The sequence below is a fragment of the Aquarana catesbeiana genome, linkage group LG05 (genome assembly GCF_042186555.1).
Source record: "Aquarana catesbeiana isolate 2022-GZ linkage group LG05, ASM4218655v1, whole genome shotgun sequence".
Classification (NCBI taxonomy): domain Eukaryota; kingdom Metazoa; phylum Chordata; class Amphibia; order Anura; family Ranidae; genus Aquarana; species Aquarana catesbeiana.
This window is the reverse complement of record NC_133328.1, coordinates 129,982,730-130,005,841: the sequence shown is the minus strand read 5'-3', so window position 1 is coordinate 130,005,841 and position 23,112 is coordinate 129,982,730. Positions and strand designations below refer to the sequence as shown.

The 23,112-nt window shown below is 40.3% G+C and overlaps 1 protein-coding gene across 1 annotated transcript in view; it reads left to right on the top strand.

Moving 5' to 3' along the window:
- RFTN1 (raftlin, lipid raft linker 1) overlaps positions 1–23,112 on the top strand; it is a 464,957-nt gene that overhangs the window by 341,495 nt on the left and 100,350 nt on the right. The window contains exons 5-6 of the mRNA XM_073630197.1: positions 19,959–20,364; positions 22,215–22,418. Coding sequence (XP_073486298.1) covers positions 19,959–20,364; positions 22,215–22,418 — 610 coding nt within the window. The remainder of the gene's footprint in view (positions 1–19,958; positions 20,365–22,214; positions 22,419–23,112) is intronic.

Sequence of the window (23,112 nt, the reverse complement as noted above, 5' to 3'; positions counted from 1 at the left end):
TCTGTACATATTTTGGATATAAAATGTTTTTTTTTTTGGGGGGTATTTTTTATGCTTTTTCCTTTGTGATTTTACAGACTAGCATTAATACTACGCACATATTTATATATTATTTTTGCTGCCCTTTTTTGAATGCACGTATTTCTTTTAGGATTATCCACATCGCATTTGCACTTGATTTTTTAATCATATGTTTTATTATGTGTTGTTTTACACTTGTGACACATACACCTGATATGTTGTTTATTTATGATTTTTTCACAGTAGTTTTTTTATATACTACCACCACTTTGTAGGATATTAGTATCCTATTACATACATCTTTGAACAGCGCCACATTCCCCACTAGAGATTTCTTAATTTTTTGGATTCCACCTCGGTGGCTTTTTCCATTTTTTTGGGGGGGCTGCAGTTCTCCTTTAAAACATTGTCCTAAGCGCGGGAAATTTTGCGTTTTTGTTTTATCTTTGGAATGATGACTCCCTTGTTTCATATTACAGCCGCTGTATACAATGTTTAGGAGACTTGGCCTTTGTACCCCATCCTTACTTGATTTGATTATACCCCATCCTTCCTATGTATAACTTTCCGGCATATGTTTCCCTTCTAAAAATATGTGACATTTCTAAACATTTGCATGTTATATGCTAAATGGTTTGAAGCTCTAGATTTTTCAAAGTTGGAAAGAAAATACACTAGTATAAGCCTAATATGTGTTGTTTAAGTGTATCTTTCTGTATTAACCTGTTCCCGTCCAATGTACTTGTATATGTGGTGTGTGCTTGTGGCACGCTCCCAGCACAATGACAAAGCTACAACAGACAGCTTCAGTCGCAATTATTGTTTGCGATCAGGAGCTTCCGATCATGTGACTGCTGTCACGGTGGTCACACTATCAGAAAGTCTGCCTCAGCCTCCTGTCATTCAGATTTTGTCTTCAAGGGTCCAGGGGCAGTGGCGGAAAGGGATTAAAGGCTTAGTTCACCCTTGTGACGATGTTTCATGTTACACATATGTAGGAAGTAACATGAAATATGGTCACATTCCCCAACCTCATTGATCCATTGATTACTTCCACCAGTCCCATAATGGTAGGTCTATACCTCCTGAGGAACCTAGTGCTGGAATGTAGACTATGAAGAATCCTGTGCATTGCACCCTTGATGCACTGATTGCAGTTGTAGACTTCAGAGCTAAAATGTTTCAAGTGTATATTTTATTTTAATATATATTTAATCTCTAAATATGCAGGTGACATAACAAAAACAGAAGCAATCAACGAAGATACATCATATGCATACCAAAATATAAACCCAGACAATTTAAAGGAGTAAGTGTTAAGCCCTTAGCTCCAACTTTATTCACTCCCCCTGGCCCCTATCATATACATAGAGCAGTAAATCATATCTGCTGCATGATGAGTTGACATGTCTTTGAGTTATAATGGCCAACCTAGCTTACATCTCTATGCTGTGTAGGAGGCAAGATGGCAGAGATCAATGGGGGAATAATTAAATCTTGTGGGACAGACTTGGGCAGAGTTTTTGTTTACTGGTTTTGCCTCAGTATACTTCATATTTAGCAGTAGTTTCTGAAAACATTGCCAAAAGAAAGGGTTGATTTACCCTTACCGACTGAGAGAATATACAGACACCATACAGATGTGCCTTGGTTGCATTCAAACACTGAATCTCAGTATTTTTGCAAGATCTCTGTAGGTCCCTTGGTTTCTTCCTAGAATCTAAGAACACACTAGTCTCAATTCACAAAAAAAAAAAAAAAAAATTACGGTGACACATCTTTATTTTGTGAAAAAAATGATTATTTAGGCAATAATAGCCTCTATTTCTCATAAATGAGTATTTTATCTTATAGGGCAATATTCTAAGTAATAGATACCAAAACTGACTGTTAAAGGTAGTGGTATTTTTAGGAGCAAAAGATCTTTGTGTTTCTAAAGTAACTACTTAAAGAATAAAGAACCAAGCACAACGAAGGATCAAAATTAAAATGCAAATCAAGGTACATATATTTTTATGTGAGACATTGGAAAATAAACAGCAGTGATAACACAAAATTAGAAAATGCATGATTAGGTGTATGAAATTTTGACACATAATTAACTCGGTAGTTACAAAAATCAAGACTGCATAACATGATTGTTATTCAAAATAAAAATCATCTGCAGACACATTTTTCTCTGTAAAAAGGCAAAAATGTTAATGTTGATATACTGCATAAGAGCAGTATAAATAGCCACATAAAGAAAGAAATATGATTGCAGATTATTATAGTAGTCTGAGTGTTTTAGGGTTTAAAGAAGCTAAGGAGGCTAACACTTAAAGTTGATCTCCACACAGAAATTGATCTCCACACAAGATAATGAAACTCTGTAATTAAATATCATTAAATTAATTTGTTACCTGCTTCCCATCAGCCACTGTACATAAACAGCCAGATGGTAGCAGCGGTGATGCAGGTGGACATACCCATATGTCCCCCTGCATCCACCGCTTGCATGTGCTTTTTGGGAGAGTGCAGCACACAATCAGTATTCCGCTGTGTCTGGTGGATACAGCAAAACACTGTTTGTTGTACCAGCCACTGTTTGTTGTACTTGGTACCACATGACCACTGTAGCCAATCAGTGATTACATGGACAGTAGTAACTAATATGTAATTTCTTGTCATTTCCACTGTGAGTGGCCCTGGTATCACATGATTGCTAGAGCCAATCAGCAATACATAGTCACTAGTAAACTATATGTCATTTCCTGTGATTGGTCACAGACATCACATGGTACAGAGCCAATCACAGCAGCCCTCTATCATGTGATAGCTGTGGTCAATCAGATATCAGTATTTCTCAATGGCTATATGAATGCAGCCAGAGAGAGTAAAAAAGTATTGCTTTTACAGCTATCAGCCCACCCCCAGAGTAATACAGTGTCACTATGGTGACATTGTACTGCTAGAGTGATATGTAAAAAAAAAAAAAAACATAAAAAATAAATAAAATATAAAATACATTTTTTTTAAATATAATTGTTTTTAAAACTCACTGTTACCAGTCAGTGTCCGCAATTACTGTCACCCACTCTTATGCCCCGTACACACGGTCGGATTTTCCGATGGAAAATGTGTGATAGGACCTTGTTGTCAGAAATTCCGACCGTGTGTAGGCTCCATCACACATTTTCCAACGGATTTTCTGACACACAAAGTTTAAGAGCAGGCTATAAAATTCTGCGACAACAAAATCCGTTGTCGAAATTTCCGATCGTGTGTACACAAATCCTACGCACAAAGTGCCAAGCATGCTCAGAATAAATAAAGAGATGAAAGCTATTGGCTACTGCCCCGTTTATAGTCCTGACGTACGTGTTTTACGTCACCGCGTTCAGAATGATCGGATTTTCCGACAACTTTGTGTGACCGTGTGTATGCAAGACAAGTTTGAGCCAACATCCGTTGGAAAAAAATCCTAGGATTTTGTTGTCGGAATGTCCGATCAATGTCCGACCGTGTGTACAGGGCATTAGTGTACCTAATCACCACCACATCAGATAGAGTGTTCCTGATCAGTGCCACATTGTTTACAGTGTCCCTGATCAACGTTACACAAATTACAGTGTCCCTGATCACCACCACACCAGTTATGGTGTCCCTGATCACAGCCACACCAGTTACAGTGTCACTGATTACTGCCACACCAGTTACAATGTCCTTGATCACCACCACACCACTCATATTGTTCCTAATTACCGCCACCCACTCACAGATTGTCCAATCACCACCACCCTTCTTACAATGTCTGTGACCAACGCCACACCAGTCATATTGTTCATGATTATTGTCCATGATTTGCCACACCAGTCATATTGTCCATACCAGTTAGTGTCTCTAAAAAATGCTACCCCACTCATATTGTCTCTGATCACCACCACCCACTCACAGTGTCTCTAATCATTGCCCCACTACTCACAATGTCCATGATCACCGCCACACCAGCAGTCACATTGTCCCTGAAAATCGCCACATGAGTTATATTGTCCCTGATTAATGCCACACCAGTCATATTGTCCCTGATCATCTTTTCACCAATTGCAGTGTCTCCAAATACCTTTGCACCAGTCTCAGTGTCACTGATCACCACCACACCAACCATATTGTCTCTGATCACTGCCACACCATTCATATTGTGCTGGATCACTACCACACCAGTCATATTGTCCATGATCATCGCCACACCAGTTACAGTGTCCGTGAACACCACCACACCAGTCCCAGTTTCCCTGATCACTGCCACACCAGTTATGGTGTTCCTGATCACCACCACACCAGTCCCAGTTTCCCTGATCACTGCCACACCAGTTATGGTGTTCCTGATCACCACCACACCAGTGCAGTGCTGCCTCTGCCTGCTGCCTGTACCAATCCTGGCCTGTTTATTGACCATGTTTCTGCCTGCTGAATGGACTGACCCTTTGCCTGTTTGCTTACCATGTCTGTGCCTGTGGCCTGAACTGACCCATAGGTTTGCCACCTGTCCAGGATTCACCCAGACTGTCCGGGTTTTAATCATTTTGAATCATGTGTCTGGGTTTCAGTCCACCTGAAATCTGGACACTTTATTCAGACTGCACTGTGGCAGCTGTGGGCCGGGGGAAGTAACAGTACTCATGTTTATTGGGCAGCAATATACATGAGTACTGCAAAGAATTGAACTAGGTAATGTTTATTGGGCAGCAGCTGAGTAATCCTTGTGCAGGGTTCCCAACAATTAAATTAAAGTCCCAACCTTTTCATGTATATCAATCCGCCAGGCATGTAATTTCTGGGAACCGCAGCACAAGGATTATTCTACCAGAACTATTTGATGATTTTCGGACACAGGCAGAGTAATTCTTGTGCTGCGGTTCCAGGCAATTACATGCCCTGGCAAATTGTTATAGAAGTGAAGGTTGGGACTTTATTTGTCAGAACCACTGCACAAGGATTACTCCGCTGCTGCCTGATAAGCATTAACTAGCTGTGAATGTAGCATAAATAGTCCTGTTCTTTCTCTCCTGGCCCCCCGCCATGTGTGCCGCATTGCTACTCTCTTTGGGGCACCCAAATGTGTACCAGGTCTTTTACAATCGTAGCATATACTACAAAAAATTGCCCATGCCCCACTAAAGTGTTTGGGTTTTGCTTGAAGAAAAGGTGGAAACCCTACTGACCCATTTGCACACCCCTCTTTTTTCATTCTTTATTCAGCATCCTGTATTTCCTGACCAGTGAAAATGGAATTTCTGGAGGAAGCCACCTACAGCACCGGTATGCTAGGCTTGCTTTGATTATAGGGATTGGGACTGCTGTAGGTGACGGTACACTTAGCGCTACTACGCTATATTCCCTGACCACTCATGTAGCAGTGACTATAAAGCTGCGTACACACGATTGCACATTGATCGGACATTCTGACAACAAAATCCATGGATTTTTTTCGACGGATGTTGGCTCAAACTTGTCTTGCATACACACGGTCACACAAAGCTTGTCGGAAATTCCGAACGTCAAGAACAGGGTGACGTACAAGACGTACAACGAGCCAAGAAAAATTAAGTTCAATAGCCACTGCAGCTCTTCTGCTTGATTCCGAGCATGCGTGGAACTTTGTGCGTCGGAATTATGCACACACGATCAGAATTTCCGACAACGGATTTTGTTGTCGGAAAATTTGAGATCCAGATCTCAAATTTTGTGTGACGGAAATTCCGATGGAAAATGTCCGATGGAGCCTGCACACGGTCGGAATTTCCGACAAAGAGCTTCCATCGAACATTTTCCGTCTGAAAATCCGACCGTGTGTACGGGGCATTACAGTACAGTTTTGACACAAGTGTTTGATTTGTGTGATACACAAAATACAATGTCTGGTACGTAAACACTGAAAAAGTCTCACACATGTAGTATCACCATACTCAGGATGAGTAGCAGAATGTGTTTTGGGGTGTAATTCTAAGTATGTTAATGGTGTGTCTGAGAAATATCTTTTTAAATTGACAAAATTGTGTAAAAAAAGATTTTCATTTTCTTTCTGCATTTTCCAAGAACTTGTGGCAAAAAGATGAAGTCTTCAAAAGACTCACCATGCCTCTTCAAAATACTTTGGGGTGTTTACTCTTCAAAATGTGGTCATTTTATTTTCCACTGTCCTGGGGCTCCATGGCCTCCAAATATGTGATAGGTAGTCAAGTAATTAGATGCGTAATTTATGCTCCTAGAACTCCTGAAGGCGCTCCTTGGATTTTGGGCCCAGTGTAAGTACCTAAGTTTGATTTGGTACCTTTCATTCCCTGTACAGCTCCGAGTAGGATTCAGCATAGGAGAGGAAAAAAACAGCACAGATTGCCCATCAATTAATGTGCTAAACAAGAGGCATGTTACTAGGAGGAGAAAACAGAGAGACAGGGAGATGAGCTCATTACTGTGCTGTTTCTCCTTCACCGATAAGTCACAGGTTGGGGGCAGTTCCATTACAGCCTGTCCTCAGAGGAAGTGGGTTGACTGAAGCTTTATGTCATTCTACCCAGTAGACTAAGGATATCTAGTAGCAGAACAGCAGTACTGTGGTGAAAGCTCCAATCTGAAGGTGAGTAATGCAGCAAAAGCTGCTTTCCTATTTTATCTTCTAATGAGCGATTTAATTTTTTAAAACATTGGCTGCTCAGTGTTGAGGGAAGGCCAAGAGTTGAGGCATGGAGGTTTATGTGAATGTATAGTCTTTCTAATTTTTTTCATCAAAAACATAAAAACGTATATATGATGTACATATGTGTTAATGATTTAAAAAAAACATTGCATAGCATGTAATTATTTAGGTGCATTAGTGCAACCACGTCTATTTAAACAGGATCTGCTTAGTAAGTGCTGCACAATGGTTGTGTTTCAGTGCTTCTTCTCATAATGCAAGTCAATATGTTGATTTACTAAAGGCAAATAGGCTGTTAACTTTGCAAGGGAATTTGCCTAACGTATTCAATGTGCAGATAATTCACTTTGCAAATAAAACTCAATCACGTGCAAAGAAAAAAAAAAGAACTACATTTCTGCTTACCTTTAATTGAATGATGAAAGTTAGCAGAGCTTCACCTCATTCACTAAGCTAAAATTCCCCTGCAAAGTGAAAATTCCCTTACTAATTGCCTTTAGTAAATCAACATCAATGATTTAGCTGGCTCATTGAAAACAGTGCACGCCCTGTGTGGTTTGTATCTTACCTTAAAACTTGTTAAGTAGTAAGGTTGACCGCTAATCAGATTTATTGTGAATATACACTCATGATGGTCAGAGTTTGGTCAGGTTTTTTAAAAGAAGATTTTGATCTTTTTGTAAATTACTTGAATAATAATCAAATGCATTTTAAATTTAGCATAGTGGTGTAAATATATGTGATTCATTCTTTAGTCTAGAGGTGATGTTATAGTATGTACAACTTGATATTATAAGCCCAATTCATGAAGTACCATTCTGAAAATTTGATAATAACATCCAAACACGCCATTCACACTTTTTCTGATATACCTTATGTCATTTATTTGAGATTCTGTTGCAGTTGTTTTCCTCTGACAGAATTTAAATGCCAAGTTAAGGTCTTGTATAGAGAGGGCGAGAGAGACAAATGTTTATAGGAAATGCTTTTAGCAATCAACATACCATAGGGTAATAAATATGGATAGTAATGTTCTTTTGATTAAACAGAATGATAGTAGGGAGAATAAATCTTGTGCTCTCATTCTCCAATTTATTACAACCTAGAGCACTGATGGCAATGCCATTAGAAGATGCATTAATAAATACTAGCATTTGCTTTCTCTAGATCCTAAATCAACCTTTCTCAGCCCTTTCAACACAGAGGAACCCTTAAAATTACTTTCTAATCTCAGGGAACCCCTACTAAAAATGACTTTATCTAAAACTCTTGATACATTCGGTGGCGTTGCTATGGGGGTGCAGGAGGTGTGGACAGCACCCAGGTGACACATGCCAGAGGGTTGACAACATCAAGTAGGAAGTGATATCCAACCGCCATGGAGTCACCCCCATCCGTGACAGTGCATGGATCAGTCCGCCAGCACTGACCACATCATTTACATGGGCCGGTTTGGGGTGTGCACCCTGACCGTGTGCTGCCAGCCCAAAACTAGCCTGCATGGTGCCCTTCAGGGCACTGTGGCAGGCTAGACAGGAGAGAGCTCGATGGGGGGGTGACACCAACCCTAGTGACGCCACTAGATACATTAGTGTGATGGTCACTGAGAATAATGATTCTTACTTTTGTAGTCATTGGTAAGAATTCCCCCTTACAGATAGCTAAATGGATCAATGGTGTCAGTAGGAACTTATCTGAGCTGCAGACATTTCTCATTGCTCAAGGAACCCTTAGAAAGCTCTAGACGAACCCTAGCATTAAATGGAACCCTGTCCTAAATTGACCCAAAAAATGCTCCTGCTGGTCCACTATGACATACAGGTGATCTTGTAATTTAGATGACTTCCTAAATAAATCCTCAGAGTTCCACCTGCTCCTACAAGATAGAGGTTGGTACTTGCTTCTGCGCAAGGTCGTAGCCTTTTCACCTCCAAATTTTACAGACCATCACTTGGATATACGAGTATCATTGTAAAGCCATGCTGCATGGATAAAATACAATGATGAGATTTGTATAGAAAGATATACCCTCTATTATGGATTGATACTGGTAAATTTGTTAGAATGTTTTTATATACTTTCATCTTTATACATTTAGATATCTTTTGTAATGTTTTTTGGTATCAGTACATTATAAAAACAGTTTTAGCACTATCTCCCTGCAATGTCACTTTCTTTTGATATGCTCTACTCTACCTGTATATAGATTCCAAACACATGCCTGTGTGGATTAATTAGTATTCAGAAAATATTTAAGTTTTGGGCTTGGTCTAGGAACAATTATATAGCACTACAGAGTCATATGATTGAAAATTTAAAGAGAACCAGTCATAACTAAGGTTCATAAAAATCCAACTGTTTGGACTAAAATCAGTATAAATTACTGTGCACATATTATAGGCTGTATGAGTCTGCAGGGCCATAGATAAAAACATTTCAGGGGTTCAGAAAAATTAGGCATATTGTGGGTGTAGCAGAATTGCACAAACAGTGGGAGGGGCCTCATACTTGGGCCTACTCACTGTGTACGTAGTAACATATGCCGCAGTCCTTATTTCCCTCTTCAAGCCAAAATCCCAGCCAGTAGAGAGTTCTCCCCTCCCCATTAGTTCGGAATCCCTCTCCCCCCCCACCCCAGGTCCTGAGGGTGGTACTAAGGAGTGGCTCCCTCACCCTGAACTGCCACTGCCTTAATCTTAGGTCTGACAGGTGGCACAAGTGGTGACTGCAGTGCATAGATGCAGTATACAATTTAGCATTGTCGTGTTGAAATATGCAAGGCCTTCCCTGAAAAAGACGTCATCCATATGGGAGGATATGCTACTCTAAAACCTGCATATACTGTATCTTTCAGCATTGATGGAATTGGGGTTGTACAATTAAATACCCAATTATTTAGTACAATATTAAAGAAGAGGTTGCTCTGAGTAAATAAATACCAAACATGTCAAGGCTTAGAGCCTTAAGCCTTAAAGCGAAACGCTAGGAAAATATGTTTCTCCATGCAGTGGGGCTGTGCCAACACTGCATGGGTTAAGTGCTCATGTTATCCAGGGGCGCACAGAAAGGCTATAGTTATCTTTCGATCCTCTGGAAAACAACGCTCCCCGCATCCAGCGGTGGACTGTTCCTGCCTTCCCCACATCCAGAGCCAGTGTATGGGCTTGATGACATTAGGAACAGTCCATGCACAAAACTGCTAGCGTGCAGGGGGCAGAAGCAGCAGGGACCAGTCTTGTGCTCGGAGGATCAGCGAATTAGGTAAGTATATCTCTGCTCTCCTCACCCCTAGACAAAAATGAGCAGTTAACCCGTGCATTTATAACCCCTTTTAGTTTTTTTTTCTTTGGCTATCTGTGTCCTATTGGGAACATTTACCTTCACTTTCTGCCCCTTAGCCAAAACAGGAAGTGAGAGAAAATCCCTGCACATAACGGAATCCCCCAGGTCATCAGAACAATTGTCCCCACTGGAGACTTTCCCCTCTATTATTTTTCTGGGGACAACCCAAAATGTGGGATTTTCTTTTTCTGTTACTTTCACTTTCAATGATAATGGTAAACAGGACAAATAGAGAGGGTGAATCTCCCTACCAGGTGCACAGACAGCAGTAAAAACTGACAGGTGCTATAAACCCTCCAAAACAACAACAACAAAAAATTATTTTAGTAATAGTTTAAAATTGCATGTGCCTGTGAGATCTTTAAAAACTATGGTACCCAAAATTCTTCATAGATATTTTAAACAGTTTTTAAGGTTATGAGTTTACCATGAATTATGGTCCTGTAAATATTGCTCTCACTCTGATGTTCACGGCAATACACGTGTGCGGAACAATTTTTGTAAAATAAAATACATTTTATTTTTACTAGTCCTCTTTATAGAGACGTCAGGAATGTGTTATTCCCCAGTTGTCTCCCCTGCCCTCCATTGCAGCTAATCAAGCGCATATCATGCTTCATTAGCTACTTCTCCAGCTACAGTGGCTGAGGAATGATAGCTTTGAATATGTAATTGACATAATACACATTGCTCTTGGGTTCATTCATTGGTTCATTTTATAGTAGTTTACCACAATCTCAGGCTTCCTGGAGGAACAGCCACAGGCAGATGTGGAGGGGAGAAGGTGGCGGGGGGGGGGGGGGGGGGTGTGACACAAGGTGATCAAGTCACTTCAGAGCCACCCGGATCACTTACAGGGAGGGTTGGTATGAGGGTAAATGTTAGTGTTAAAGGGGGTTAGTGTAGGCATAAATGTTAGGGTTAGTTTGAGGGACACTGTTAGGATAAATATTAGACGTACAGGGAGAGTTAATGTTAGTGTTTGGAGATAGGGTTAGTAGGAAGGTTAGTGTGAGGAGGAACCTTAGTGTAGATCTTCTGAGCTAGAAATCAAAAGTGCACTGAAAGCCAATGCTTCAATTATACTTATGGCATTGACCCATAACAAGTATGCGGCTCAGGAGCATTGACTCCATAGATGTCTGAGGTCAGAGACTTGGAAATTAATGAAGCTAGAGATAGCCAAACAATAGGCACTCTTAGAAGGTGATCAACAATGGTATCCGCTGTCTTTCTCTCATACAGGTTTTTCAAACTTCCATTCTACCTACTGAAACCATAAATCTTTAGGTATGACAAAATGTAAAACTTGGACGTTAGGAAAAGTTTGTCCTTTATGTTACAAGTTTTCTTGAAATTGGTACTACTCATCAATACTAGGATTCAATTTGAGCTTCTCAGATCTGTCCCAACCATAATGATTATGGTGTCTTTAAAAGTAATGTTCTCAAGATATGCATTTCTCTGTGATAGATTCTTTTAGACCTTAATAAGCCCTTGAATTGAAATGATCAGACTCATTGTCTCTCTTGCAGCTCTGTGAGTTTGAAATGCTATTAAGTGATTCTTTACTTCATCTGAATAATATTCAAGTAAAGAAAAATCTAGCCAGTAAGAGAAGGCTCTTTTATGTCTAGTGGCTGGTTAACAACGTATTGCATAAAGCTTTCAGAAACACAAGAATGTCAGAATGTCTCTTTCAGAGGGCAACTATCTCTTTTCCTAACATTTGGAGTGTTGCAACTATGGTTCTATGTCTTTTAGAGATATTTGTGTAGATAATAGGCTTTGAAGATACAAATTCTTTGGCAGGGTTGGTGCGTCCTTGTATGTAATGTGCATAATTTCAAACACTATCAAAAGCAGTCGATTTAAGCCTTCACATTACACTGTGCTCAGCAACTTTTTTTTTTTAGTTGAGCAATGCGGCTGTCATAAGTATATAGTGGGAGCGATTATCAGATTCCTTTGGCATTGGGTGCTGGAATTTTTTCTTAGACTCCTCCTACATGTGATGAAAAGATTTTTGGTCTTGTGACCATGCATACAGTAAGACAAATATAGACTGATGCATAAAATAGGCCAACTGTCCATGTTCAAGACAGGCAGTTGGATTTGCAATGGATACTATTTTTTCATTGCTGTCTGGATCCCCATTGCCTGTCCAGATTACCTTTATCTTCCTGTCCTGGTGATGTAAAATGTCACAGGACTTCACTGGGACTGGAAATAAGTGGAAAATCTCCTCAACAGGGACATAGAGAGGGATGTCACTTTTCCCAGGATACCTCTTCATTCAGACTTTAATCAGAGCGGGGCCCAAATTCAGCAATATATATCTAACTGCTCCCCTGCTTGGATCTGTGATCACTGCATCTGGTATAGGGAATTCTCTCAGCACCTATAACCTTTGCAGTTCTGAGATCTCAGAATTTGCAAAGAAAATCGATGCTGGAAGATGTGAAAAGATGTGCCACAATAAATCATGTCTTAGGAACACCCATCTTTCTCCAAGCTCACCAATCATAGTCGGATCATGAAAAAACACTAAGAAAAGATATTGGTTAAAGTTGTGCTCTAAGGGAACACTATCACTAAAATAAATTAAAAAAAGAATCACTTCCCTGTCTGCTGGGCTGTGATTGCACTCTTAGGGGTGCGTTGAATAGCGTGTTCCCTGCTACACACTATGGTTACTACCGCTAGCTGCCACGTCTTTACAGGACACAGCAGTAATGGAGCAGTCAGTTAGAGAAACGGAAAACTATGCAGATCAACATTTACTACTTTGTATCACAAAGGAGGACCACATCTGAGCACCGGGAGTTCAGGAATGATTATACACACTATCGGGGGAGCCGTTCCTACTTTGTATCACAAAGGACCACATCTGAGCATCGGGAGTTCAGGAATGATTATACACACTATCGGGGGAGCCGTTCCTACTTTCTATCACAAAGGACCACATCTGAGCATCGGGAGTTCAGGAATGATTATACACACTATCGGGGGAGCCGTTCCTACTTTGTATCACAAAGGACCACATCTGAGCGCCGGGAGTTCAGGAATGATTATACACACTATCGGGGAGCCGTTCCTACTTTGTATCACAGAGGAGGACCCCGGGAGTTCAGGGATAATTAAATACACTATAGGGGAGCCTTTTTTACTTGGAATCACGGAGCAGGACCACATCTAAGCACCGGGCGTTCAGGAATGATTAAACACACTATAGGGCAGTCATGTATACTTTGTATCGCAGAGGACCACATCTAAGCACCAGGAGTTAAGGAATGATTATACACACTATAGGGGAGTCGTTCCTACTTGGTGTCTGCGAAAAATGGACTTGCACCCAGTTGCTCGTTCAAATTTTTTATTTTATTGACAGGTTTTTGCAGCTCTGCTGATTAAGTGCCCCAAGAGCCTGAAAAAAAAAATTAGTGCTGCTCTCTCCCAGACAGCTCTGTGCTATTAAATCAGAACTACACTGCACCTGAGCACCATAAATGCTATTTATTTTATTTTTAATATTCAAAGCAATCTCTCCCATCCATCCATGTCTCCATGCTGTATTTTGTTGAGAAATCACTTTGAAAAACACCCTAGCATTTCTGGCGATGGCCATCTTGAGTAAGGGCAGACGATTCATTTCGCATTTACTTCCTGGAATCCATCTGCCCTTAACTCAGGCGTGCAGGCAGGAGGGTGTGCTTAGCTGAGAAAACCTCCCCTCCTGAAGATACCTGGGATGTATGACATAATTTGCCTAGGCCTGGAAACCAGGAAATAACTGGAGAAATGTAAAAAGAGAAGTGGATTTAAAAACAATCATACTTATGTGGATCCAGCATCAGTCCGATGCTGCATCTGTTCCCCACCGCCTCTAAGACCAAGAACTGAGCAATCAAAGATCGCTGATCACTCTGTTTCATGGTCTTCAGTGAGCAGAGAGTCGGCTCTATGCTCTGCCCCTCCAACGCTTACCGGAGTGCTTGGCTGTAAAGGGGGTGGAAGTGGCTGGCTTAGGCTCTCGTTGGGGCACTGAGAGGCTTAGGCAGCTGCCGCTAAGGCATCTGGGTGGAACCCAAAAAGAAAAAAATCTTAGTCAGGATCTCTTTAAAGTCTAGACCTGTTGAGTGATGTCTGACAACAGACTTTAGCCCACTGCTGGCTGAATACAGGTCACAGGAGTTCAGAACTAAGTTCATTCCTGTGACCCACAGGAGAAGGAGAAGAGCTTTGACCCTACTTCTCCTTTAAAACAAGTAAAGATGATATGCTTTCCTATCTATTTACTAATACTAACAGCATAAAGATTAAAAAATATTCATTAAAAAAGGATTAAAAATAGTCAATATTGGTTGACAGGGTGAAGGTAGGACAAGTGATAAGTCTAAGATAAAATAGTGCTTAAATTCTACAGTTGGGATTCTAGCTGAAGTAGGTTCCCTTTACAGGTCCCTGAAATAATTTACCTACATTTCCAGTCTATTTTTACACCTGATTTGCATTGAATGTCAGTAGATGTTTTTCCATAATAAATTAAAAACCCATGGTTATCATCCACACATCTGTTTCCAGTTTGGTCTTTTCTAGGGAATCCCTCTGACATTTCTTATGCTGTATAAAGTGCACATGTCTGAGATTGAGGTGAGAAGGTGGTTGTAAGTAATTATTGTGACATTTTAGGATTAGCTACAGTGAAGCGTGTCTCTATAGAGTAATAGTTTAAAAATATAATAACTTGGCATTTAATGTGTGACTTGTCCCACTTTTTCTCTGTGGTGCTAACCACCTGAACACTTATGAAAATCCGTGTTATTGAAGTTGTATACTAGTATTCACAAAAGTCGGATACTCTAAACAAACTTTTGTAGATTTGCCAATTTAGCAAAAGCAAAGAAAATAGCAGACCCTAGATTTCAGATTTTTACATAAAATAGGTTCTACCTGCACACTATTCAATCATTGGTTTGAAGTGGCGGAAAATAAAGGGATGAACTTACTTTTTTCCATATGACAAATCTGCATTTTTGTTAATTTAGATCATAAAAACAAATACACCATGTTAATTGTTGGTGTCACATATTACCTATACCCGTAGGCACTAGTTGAATAAAGATCTAATGTATGCCTGTTCAAATATGTTAAAAAGTCATCAGTTTCCATGGGGTGTACTTCAATTTTCAAATGGCTGTACAGTATATAATCATGGTATTGTGGCACGACCAAACTTCAGTGAGTTGATTTTCAGCTCAACAGTGTGTGTTCTTTTTATTTAATGTTACTGAAGTTGCTTTTATCATACTGCTTGGTATTTTTACAATGTGTTTATTTAGAAAACTCATGCTGTGTGCTTATGTTTGTTAGCATTCTTTTTGAATTTAAGGCTGGGTCACACCTGAATTTGTGCGATTCCTGTGCGGCTCAGTATAGTGCGATTTTCAGCCTATTCATTTGAATGGGCGGAAATTGCACTGGATAGCACAAAAAGTAATGCATGCACTAGTTTTGAAAAACATACTGCACCGGATTACATAGTACCATGCAATCCAGCGCAGGTAAACACACTGCATTTGCGATCTGCATTTGGGGTGTTGTTACAAATATATTGACACTCACAGCAGATCGCACCCAGTGTGTTTTGAACACAGTGTGGGAAACGTATACAGAACACAGGCTTTCTTCAGCGCACTTTGGTGCAAACAAGCTATTAGTCTGATCTGATTTTGCTCCTGTACAGCTTAGCTTACAGGAGACTCTCTGGCAATCCGATTTAGGCCTGCTTAATGGTGTGAATAATGTTCAGTAACCTATAACAGCCACTGAGAAATTAACTTTTAGCAGCTAATAAGGAAAGATCACTTCCAATCAGTGTGTTATGTGTTGTAGCATATCAGCAATTTTTGCATCAGGTTAGTCAGTGACAACTGTTGCATTGATTGCAGCAGTGGTGTTAAACCCAAGAACAAAATGTAATTTATTACAGCTTAGCAGTCCTTAAATGTGGACATCACATTTTTTTTCCTTTTCAGGCTATTTTTCTTTTTTTCAGTTGGTGATCCTGCCGGTAAGACATTTCCTGTTCTAGGATTACAACGCAAGATGTCACCTGGTTAGTCATCCTAGAACATGACTACAGAATATTATCCTCCCCACCAATGCACCACCTCATCTCCAAAAATGGGGAAGAGGTTGTAGTCCAACTGGGCAACTTTCTGAAATTTCAGTGCAGCAAAGGCAAAATGCACAGGAAGTTCAGCTCACAAGATTTCTGGCAGGATTAACAGGAATTGTTTTGCACTTGTCAAGCAAATATAACAGAAAAGTTTTAAAGCTATATTGCACAGGCCAAACAGGAACAAAGAAAAGAAGTTTATAGTTAGTGATTACATACCATTTAAATCATTTCAGTATGTAGTTTGAGTGGATGGTTGGATCAAAGGCAGATGAAACTAATTTATCATCACACAGAGAAAATCAATTTATAACCAAAACATCTTTTTATATCCCTTAGCCTCGGTTCACATCTGTGCGTGCGCAAGTGGATTTAATAGGCTGCCCTAACGCAAGAAACAAGGGGAAAGAAGTTTCTGACCCTTTTGTAAAAACACATTGCACCGAATTGCATGGTGTTGAGGTTGCTGATGCGTAGGGGGGCCATTAATGGCTGCGCGTCTGTTAAAGAGTAGTCTGTTAGGCATGTCTGATCATGGGGAACGGTGAGCACGTTATTTCCTGTGTTATATGTGTTATTTTCAGGGGCTTTTTTTCTCAGAGAATAGGCACATGTACTTACATCCCCCACCACATCCCCCAGCCACCGCTGGTCAAACAGGTGAGGGAATCAAAGTTTAGCATACAGTGCAAAATGGTGGGTGTGGTCAGGGCTCTGAACTGTGCAAGGATCAGGAATGTATAATGCATAGAATACAGGGCTCAGTAGTGCATATCATGCAAGGCTTAGGAGTGTGTACTACACAGGATGTAGGGTTCAGTAATACGTATCACATGGGGTGCAGGTATTTAGGATTGCTTATTTTAAAGTGTGTAGGGCCCATAAGTGCGTATCGCACAAGATGCAGGGCTTAGGAGTGTGTATCACATAGGGTGCAGGAGTGAATATTGTGCAGGGTTCAGAAGTGGGTATCAAACAGAGCGCAGGATTTAGGAGTGCACATCGCAGAGGGCACAGGGCTCAAGAGTGCATATTGCACAAGGTGCATGGCTCAGGTGTGTGTGTTGCCCAAGGAGTTTAGGAGTGGGTAACAAAGGTTATTACCTTCCTCCTGAAACCCCCCCAAGGACATAGCTCTCCACCCAACCCTCCAGTACATAGCTCTCCCCCTAACCCCACTAATACTTACCTTGGAGCAATAGGGAAAAAAATCCTCAGTGCCAGCTGGGGACGAGGGGCGCAGGAAGGGCCTCAATGCTGGTGTAGATGACCACCTCCTCTGTGTCATAATGACAGAGAGGGTTCTGTGCGAGCCGCTCTAAGAAGAGTTGCCACTGGTAAACACAGAAGCCAGCAGAGTAATGAAGTAGTGCAGAAAACATCCTCTACCGGCTTCTGTGTTTACCAGTGACAAGTCAGTAAGCACAGGGCCAGAGCACGGGGTGGGAGTGTGTGTTTAGGTAAGTTAAAACTGAACAACAAAATGGGGGGGGTATTATTGTGGGCTACTGTACTTTGCTAACTGCAGTGCGCCTTATTTGACAAGCCTGTTACTTTAGTTGCATGTGAATTATATCAGCGCAGACTAATTTTCCCTATTTGTCCTAGAATATGGCCTTGTCTTCTTTCTGAAAAAAAAAAGTGTACATTGAGCAACGGCAACTTGAAAAGTGCATTCATCTAAGGCAGTCAATCAGATTTTAGTTTTGAATGGTTACTGTGTGTTACTACACAATGCTCTATTTATTTTATTACATAAGCTGGTTTCATAGGGTGGGATGAGATACATTCCACTGCACAGGACACATTGAAGGAAGCACAGGCAGGCTAACTTGTACAGATCTGTCCAGTAATATCGGTTCTGCACTGCTCTTCATAAATAACAACAGTGCACTGACACAGATATAATTCATAAGTATCTGCAGATTAGTATCTGCAGATTAAAGTAAATGTTTCCTGAAAGAAACAGGGAGGCTGCCATTGTGGAAACTTACACCAGTTCTTGGGGTTATTATTGTTGCCAATCATGTGTTGTTGATTATTTCCAATGGCACCAATGCTGGGGCTAATTTCACTCCCGCAATGCAGACCACACACTGTGAAGTATCACCTACTTTATTGGCCATGCCTCCAAATGTTCAGCAGGTGTCAAGAGTCATATTTTTCTTCTTGATATCTTCAAGGCTTTCCTCCTAACTATTTTTAATTGTTGGTAACTACACAAGAGATAGCGAGTCCTTGAGCCCTTGCACATTCCTCATGTTAAAAATGGGGGTTGGATTTTGTGGGTGTGGTTCAAAAGTGGCCTTAGTCAGCAAGGCCTCCCTAAGTTTTACTTTGAAAATATGGTAACCTTAGGTCAATATAGAGTACATATAGTTGTTTGAATTTTCATATTTTAAAAATCATGTTATCACTTGGGGCTCACTGAGTCACTGGCCGGGCCCATTCACACCAGTTAGAGTAACTCTATTCAAACTTCCAGGGCTGTTTTCAATATGATTGGTTACTATAGGAAACCTTTTAGCTCTAACTTCTTTTTTACATCAAACTTTCTTCAAGTGTAAGACAGCTTCTGCATTGGATGTGCTTAGGAATAGTTCTTCTTCATCATAACTAGGTGTTCTCAGATTACCAGCAAAGGGTAATGAAATTGATGAATATTCTGCAGCAAAATATGTATTTAAAACTGAAACAGTAGGTGGACTGGGGTCCCTGTATGCATCTCAAGAATTTTCAATTTTGACTGTAATGTACCCATAAAACAGAACTATACTCATCTTCATGCCAGTAATACAGAGTCCAGTAGCTCCCTAATGGCCACCAACATCTTTGGCTAGTCTTCTTTTGGGTTCTGAGCTTTGGCCGTTCTGATTGACCTGGCCAAAATTATATCACTCCCACACACATGCGGAAATTAATTTGTCTGGGTAGATGCCGAAATTGTACACTAAGCTGCGTGAGCGTAGCTCAGTGTACAAGGCGAACAGACAGTTATGCCCTGTACACACGATCGGATTTTCCGACAACAAAATCCATGGTTTTTTTCCGACTGATGTTGGCTCAAACTTGTCTTGCATACACACGGTCACACAAAGCTTGTCAGAAATTCCGAACGTCAAGAACGCAATGACATACAACACGTATGACGAGCAGAGAAAAATGAAGTTCAATAGCCAGTGCGGCTCTTCTGCTTGATTTCGAGCATGCGTGGAACTTTGTGAGTCAGAATTGTGTACACACGATCGGAATTTAGGACAACGGATTTTGTTGTCGGAAAATTTGAGATCCAGATCTCAAATTTTTTGTGACGGAAATTCCGATGGAAAATGTCCGATGGAGCCTACACACGGTCGGAATTTCCGACAATAAGCTCCCATAAAACATTTTCCGTCGGAAAATCCTATTGTGTGTACTTGGCAATACAATCACTTTAATGTGGAAGAGACATTTCATGTCTTTTGTGTATTAAAAAGCATGCCTGTCCACAGTTTTGGTTATTGATACACTTTTCTTTAAGGAAACCCAATGCTACACACATAAAGCAGCACTCCCAGAGTTTATAAAGCTTTATTCTAAGCAAATACCCATACTTAAGGTGGAACTAAAAGTATTTGCCCTAACCTCAGCTGATTAGAGTATTATTTATTATTGTCCCATTTTTCATATATGTCAGTTATTTTTTTTTCCTACTATTGAATTGTTCTTTATTAAATCTATGGCTTTGTTTTGCAGATTGAGGATGCAGCCAGTCAGGGATCGAAGTTTGCGGGGATAGTACAAGGATACTACTTTGCAAAAGACCTGCCCTACAGTCCATCTGATAGCTTGAGTCAAACAAGTGCTCCCGAATTCCCAGCCATCAATAAAGCATGCAGTGATACAGAAGATAATACTTCAGCGGATAAGAAGTCAGATTGCACTAATGGAAGCAATTCACCAGCAAAGAAAATGGAAAATGATGAACAGCCCAAAGCAGTCGATGGGCTGGATGTTATTGAGCAGCAAAAAGTGGAGTCTACATCTCTAAATAAAGGAGATCAATTGGAAGAGCTCAATTTCAAGGTTTCAAATGAAGATGTATTCGCTCATGACAAGATAACAACTGAGACTACGCCATCTGATAATTGCAGCATTAGAAGTAAGTACAGAAGTCATTAGGAAATAGATAGTAGGTTTCAGATCGTTTTAGGGAGTAGGAAGGCTACATTGTTCATTTTAGTCTAGGCTTTTGTAACCTCACCTGAAAAGTTATTGCAGTACTCAATTAAATTTGTTTTTGCTAACAAGCAGGTAGACTGATCTTTCATAGATTTGGTTACATTCCTATATGGATAGGTCCATCAGGTGTTCCTGAGTTTGAGTTCTGGATTATATGGAAGGCTATTGCATTGATCATCTGTAAAAGAAACAAGAGTCTTTTTTATAGACTCCTACAGACTTTTACACCCACTTTCCATCAAACTAGTTTGATTAAAGTTTGAATACTAGTAAGCAGGTAAGAAAGTAATTTCAGACCTATATATTTTGGCAATCGCCACCCAAAGGTGGGTTTAGCTTTAATCTATCCAATTTGCCACATTATTTTTTTGGTATGGTTAGTTTAAGGTGGATGTACACATTCACCTGCCTAGAATCTTCTGCATGTGGTGGCATTCACCTGGCAGATTCATGTTATTAAAGGACATTCATGTAGATCAAAAATGTAAGCTATAATCCTCATTCGCAGGATGACTATTGTATGTAGGTGAGTGTAAAGGTGTGTGGATGATCTTCATGGGAATCAAAGGCAAATCATTTATGAGATCGATATGACGAATGGCAAACACGTTTAGGGCAGATGTCTGTAACATTTGCCATATTATAAATACAGCAAATATGTATGCAGGGAAGTTTTTCAGCCACTTGTGTCCTCACCTTTGTTCGCTTTCTTCTTCCATGGGTGCCATTATTTCTACTCACAGTTGTTCTTCTAGCCTCAGGTTTTCTTCAGCTATATTCTTGGCTGCAACCACCTACACAATGGGAATCATTATGTTACCCCACCCCCAAAACAAGTTCCACTATACTTTTAATACCCCCTGTTTTTCTGCTCCAAAACAGGTCTCTCTGGGCTCTCCACACAAACTCTTCCACACCAAGTGCCTTCACCTTCATCTCCACTCCTCTACAACAGGTTCCTTTGTGCTCTTCTCTTCTTACCCCTCATCTCCACAACTTGTCCTTCTTTGCTTTCCCCCCCCCCTTTTGTGCTTTTTTTAGCCCCCTTTACCGAGCTGGTTCCACTAAGACAATATAAGTGCTGCATTTAATAAATATAATATCCTTAAGATATTAGAAAATGAGTAAAAGTCCAGATAAAATTAAAGTAAACTGAGTAGGACTTTGAAAAGAGTGTCCACAATGTGTAGAGAGTTCACCTAGTATATACACTCGTGGCGTACTATGCGCTCACTAGAACATCGAAAACATCCAACCTAAGTATTATCCAGCGAGATCCGCCAAAAATAGTGAAAAAGATCCAGTGCACGTGAGCCTCCACCCAAGCTATACACTAACCAGAAATAAGGTAAAGCAGGCTCCAATCAATATTCCTTAGTGGGCACTCCTCATACCTTCTTGTAGCAGCATAAGACCCTTCTTCCTGAAATCCACAAACTGCACATAGAGAGCTCGCCAAATGTGGAGCCCAAAGGTAATTGTATAGTGTAGTATTTTATTGTAAAATATTAAAATTATATATAGATAAATGCTGCAGCTTTTAAAACAAGATAAACAAATCGCCCAGACTTACAATGGCGGACACGTGGATGTGGGCGTCAGCCAATAGGCCCCACCTGACCTGTTTCGTGCGCACACACGTTATCAGGGTATACGCCTCCACTAAGTTCTTTGCAGGGGAAGTGGCTACGACCCTAATAGGCTTATAGGTATAGTCTGTTATTCATAACAATGAAAATTATATTTATACCTTACATTTTTGTTTTCCAGAAACTGAGATTTTGGCTCTTTTTAATAAGCCAAAAATGCAGCAGAGGTACAGAAAGTATTATACTGTGAATATCCCAATGAAGATCTCCAAGGATAAGAGCACCATCAATGGCCTGGAAGCCAACTGGTTGGAGCACATGACGGATCATTTCAGGAAAGGATGCTCACTAGTAAATGCCGTCTTCTGTCTTGGAATGGTAAATGGTATGGAATTTTGCATTTGCCAGATATTTCCTTTTTTACTTCTTTCAAAGTACTTCATTTGTATAATAGTCTTCTGATAGGACGTAAGATGTAGAATCCCAGTTGTAAACTCAGGTACGTATTTTCTCATTTTGCAGGATCCCTAACTACCCATGGAAACAGCAGGGGATAAATTGCATTTATAAAGATAATACAAAGACAAGCACATATTGTAACACAGAAGAAACAGCACTGTATTTCACAAATTATGAGTTATTTCTATAAAGGGGCAAGCTTCAAATCACAACTTGCTGAAGAGAAATTAAAGTGGCCTTAAACCCCAAACCAAAAATGTAACATCTTGCAGCTTACCAGCCCTTAGATTTGGTGGCTGCATTAGTCTTTTTTAGTTTTTTTCTCGCTATTTTTACCTGGTGATCTGGTCAATAACACACTTGCTGTATTAGAGTGCCTACACTCTGGATGAAGGAGCAACAGATACACCTTTGGACAGCAGCATTGTTAATGTGGGGGGGGGGGTGTTAGCTGCATTTGGATAGATTTAGATACACTAACAAATTGAAACTAACCTACAGCCCACACTTTTTAAACAGTTACAATAACATTTTTTTTTCTTTTGGGTTAAAGATTTTACATATATTAATAAAAGCTGATCATTGTAAGTGCCCCTGTCAATGGTAAATGGTTTATGTCA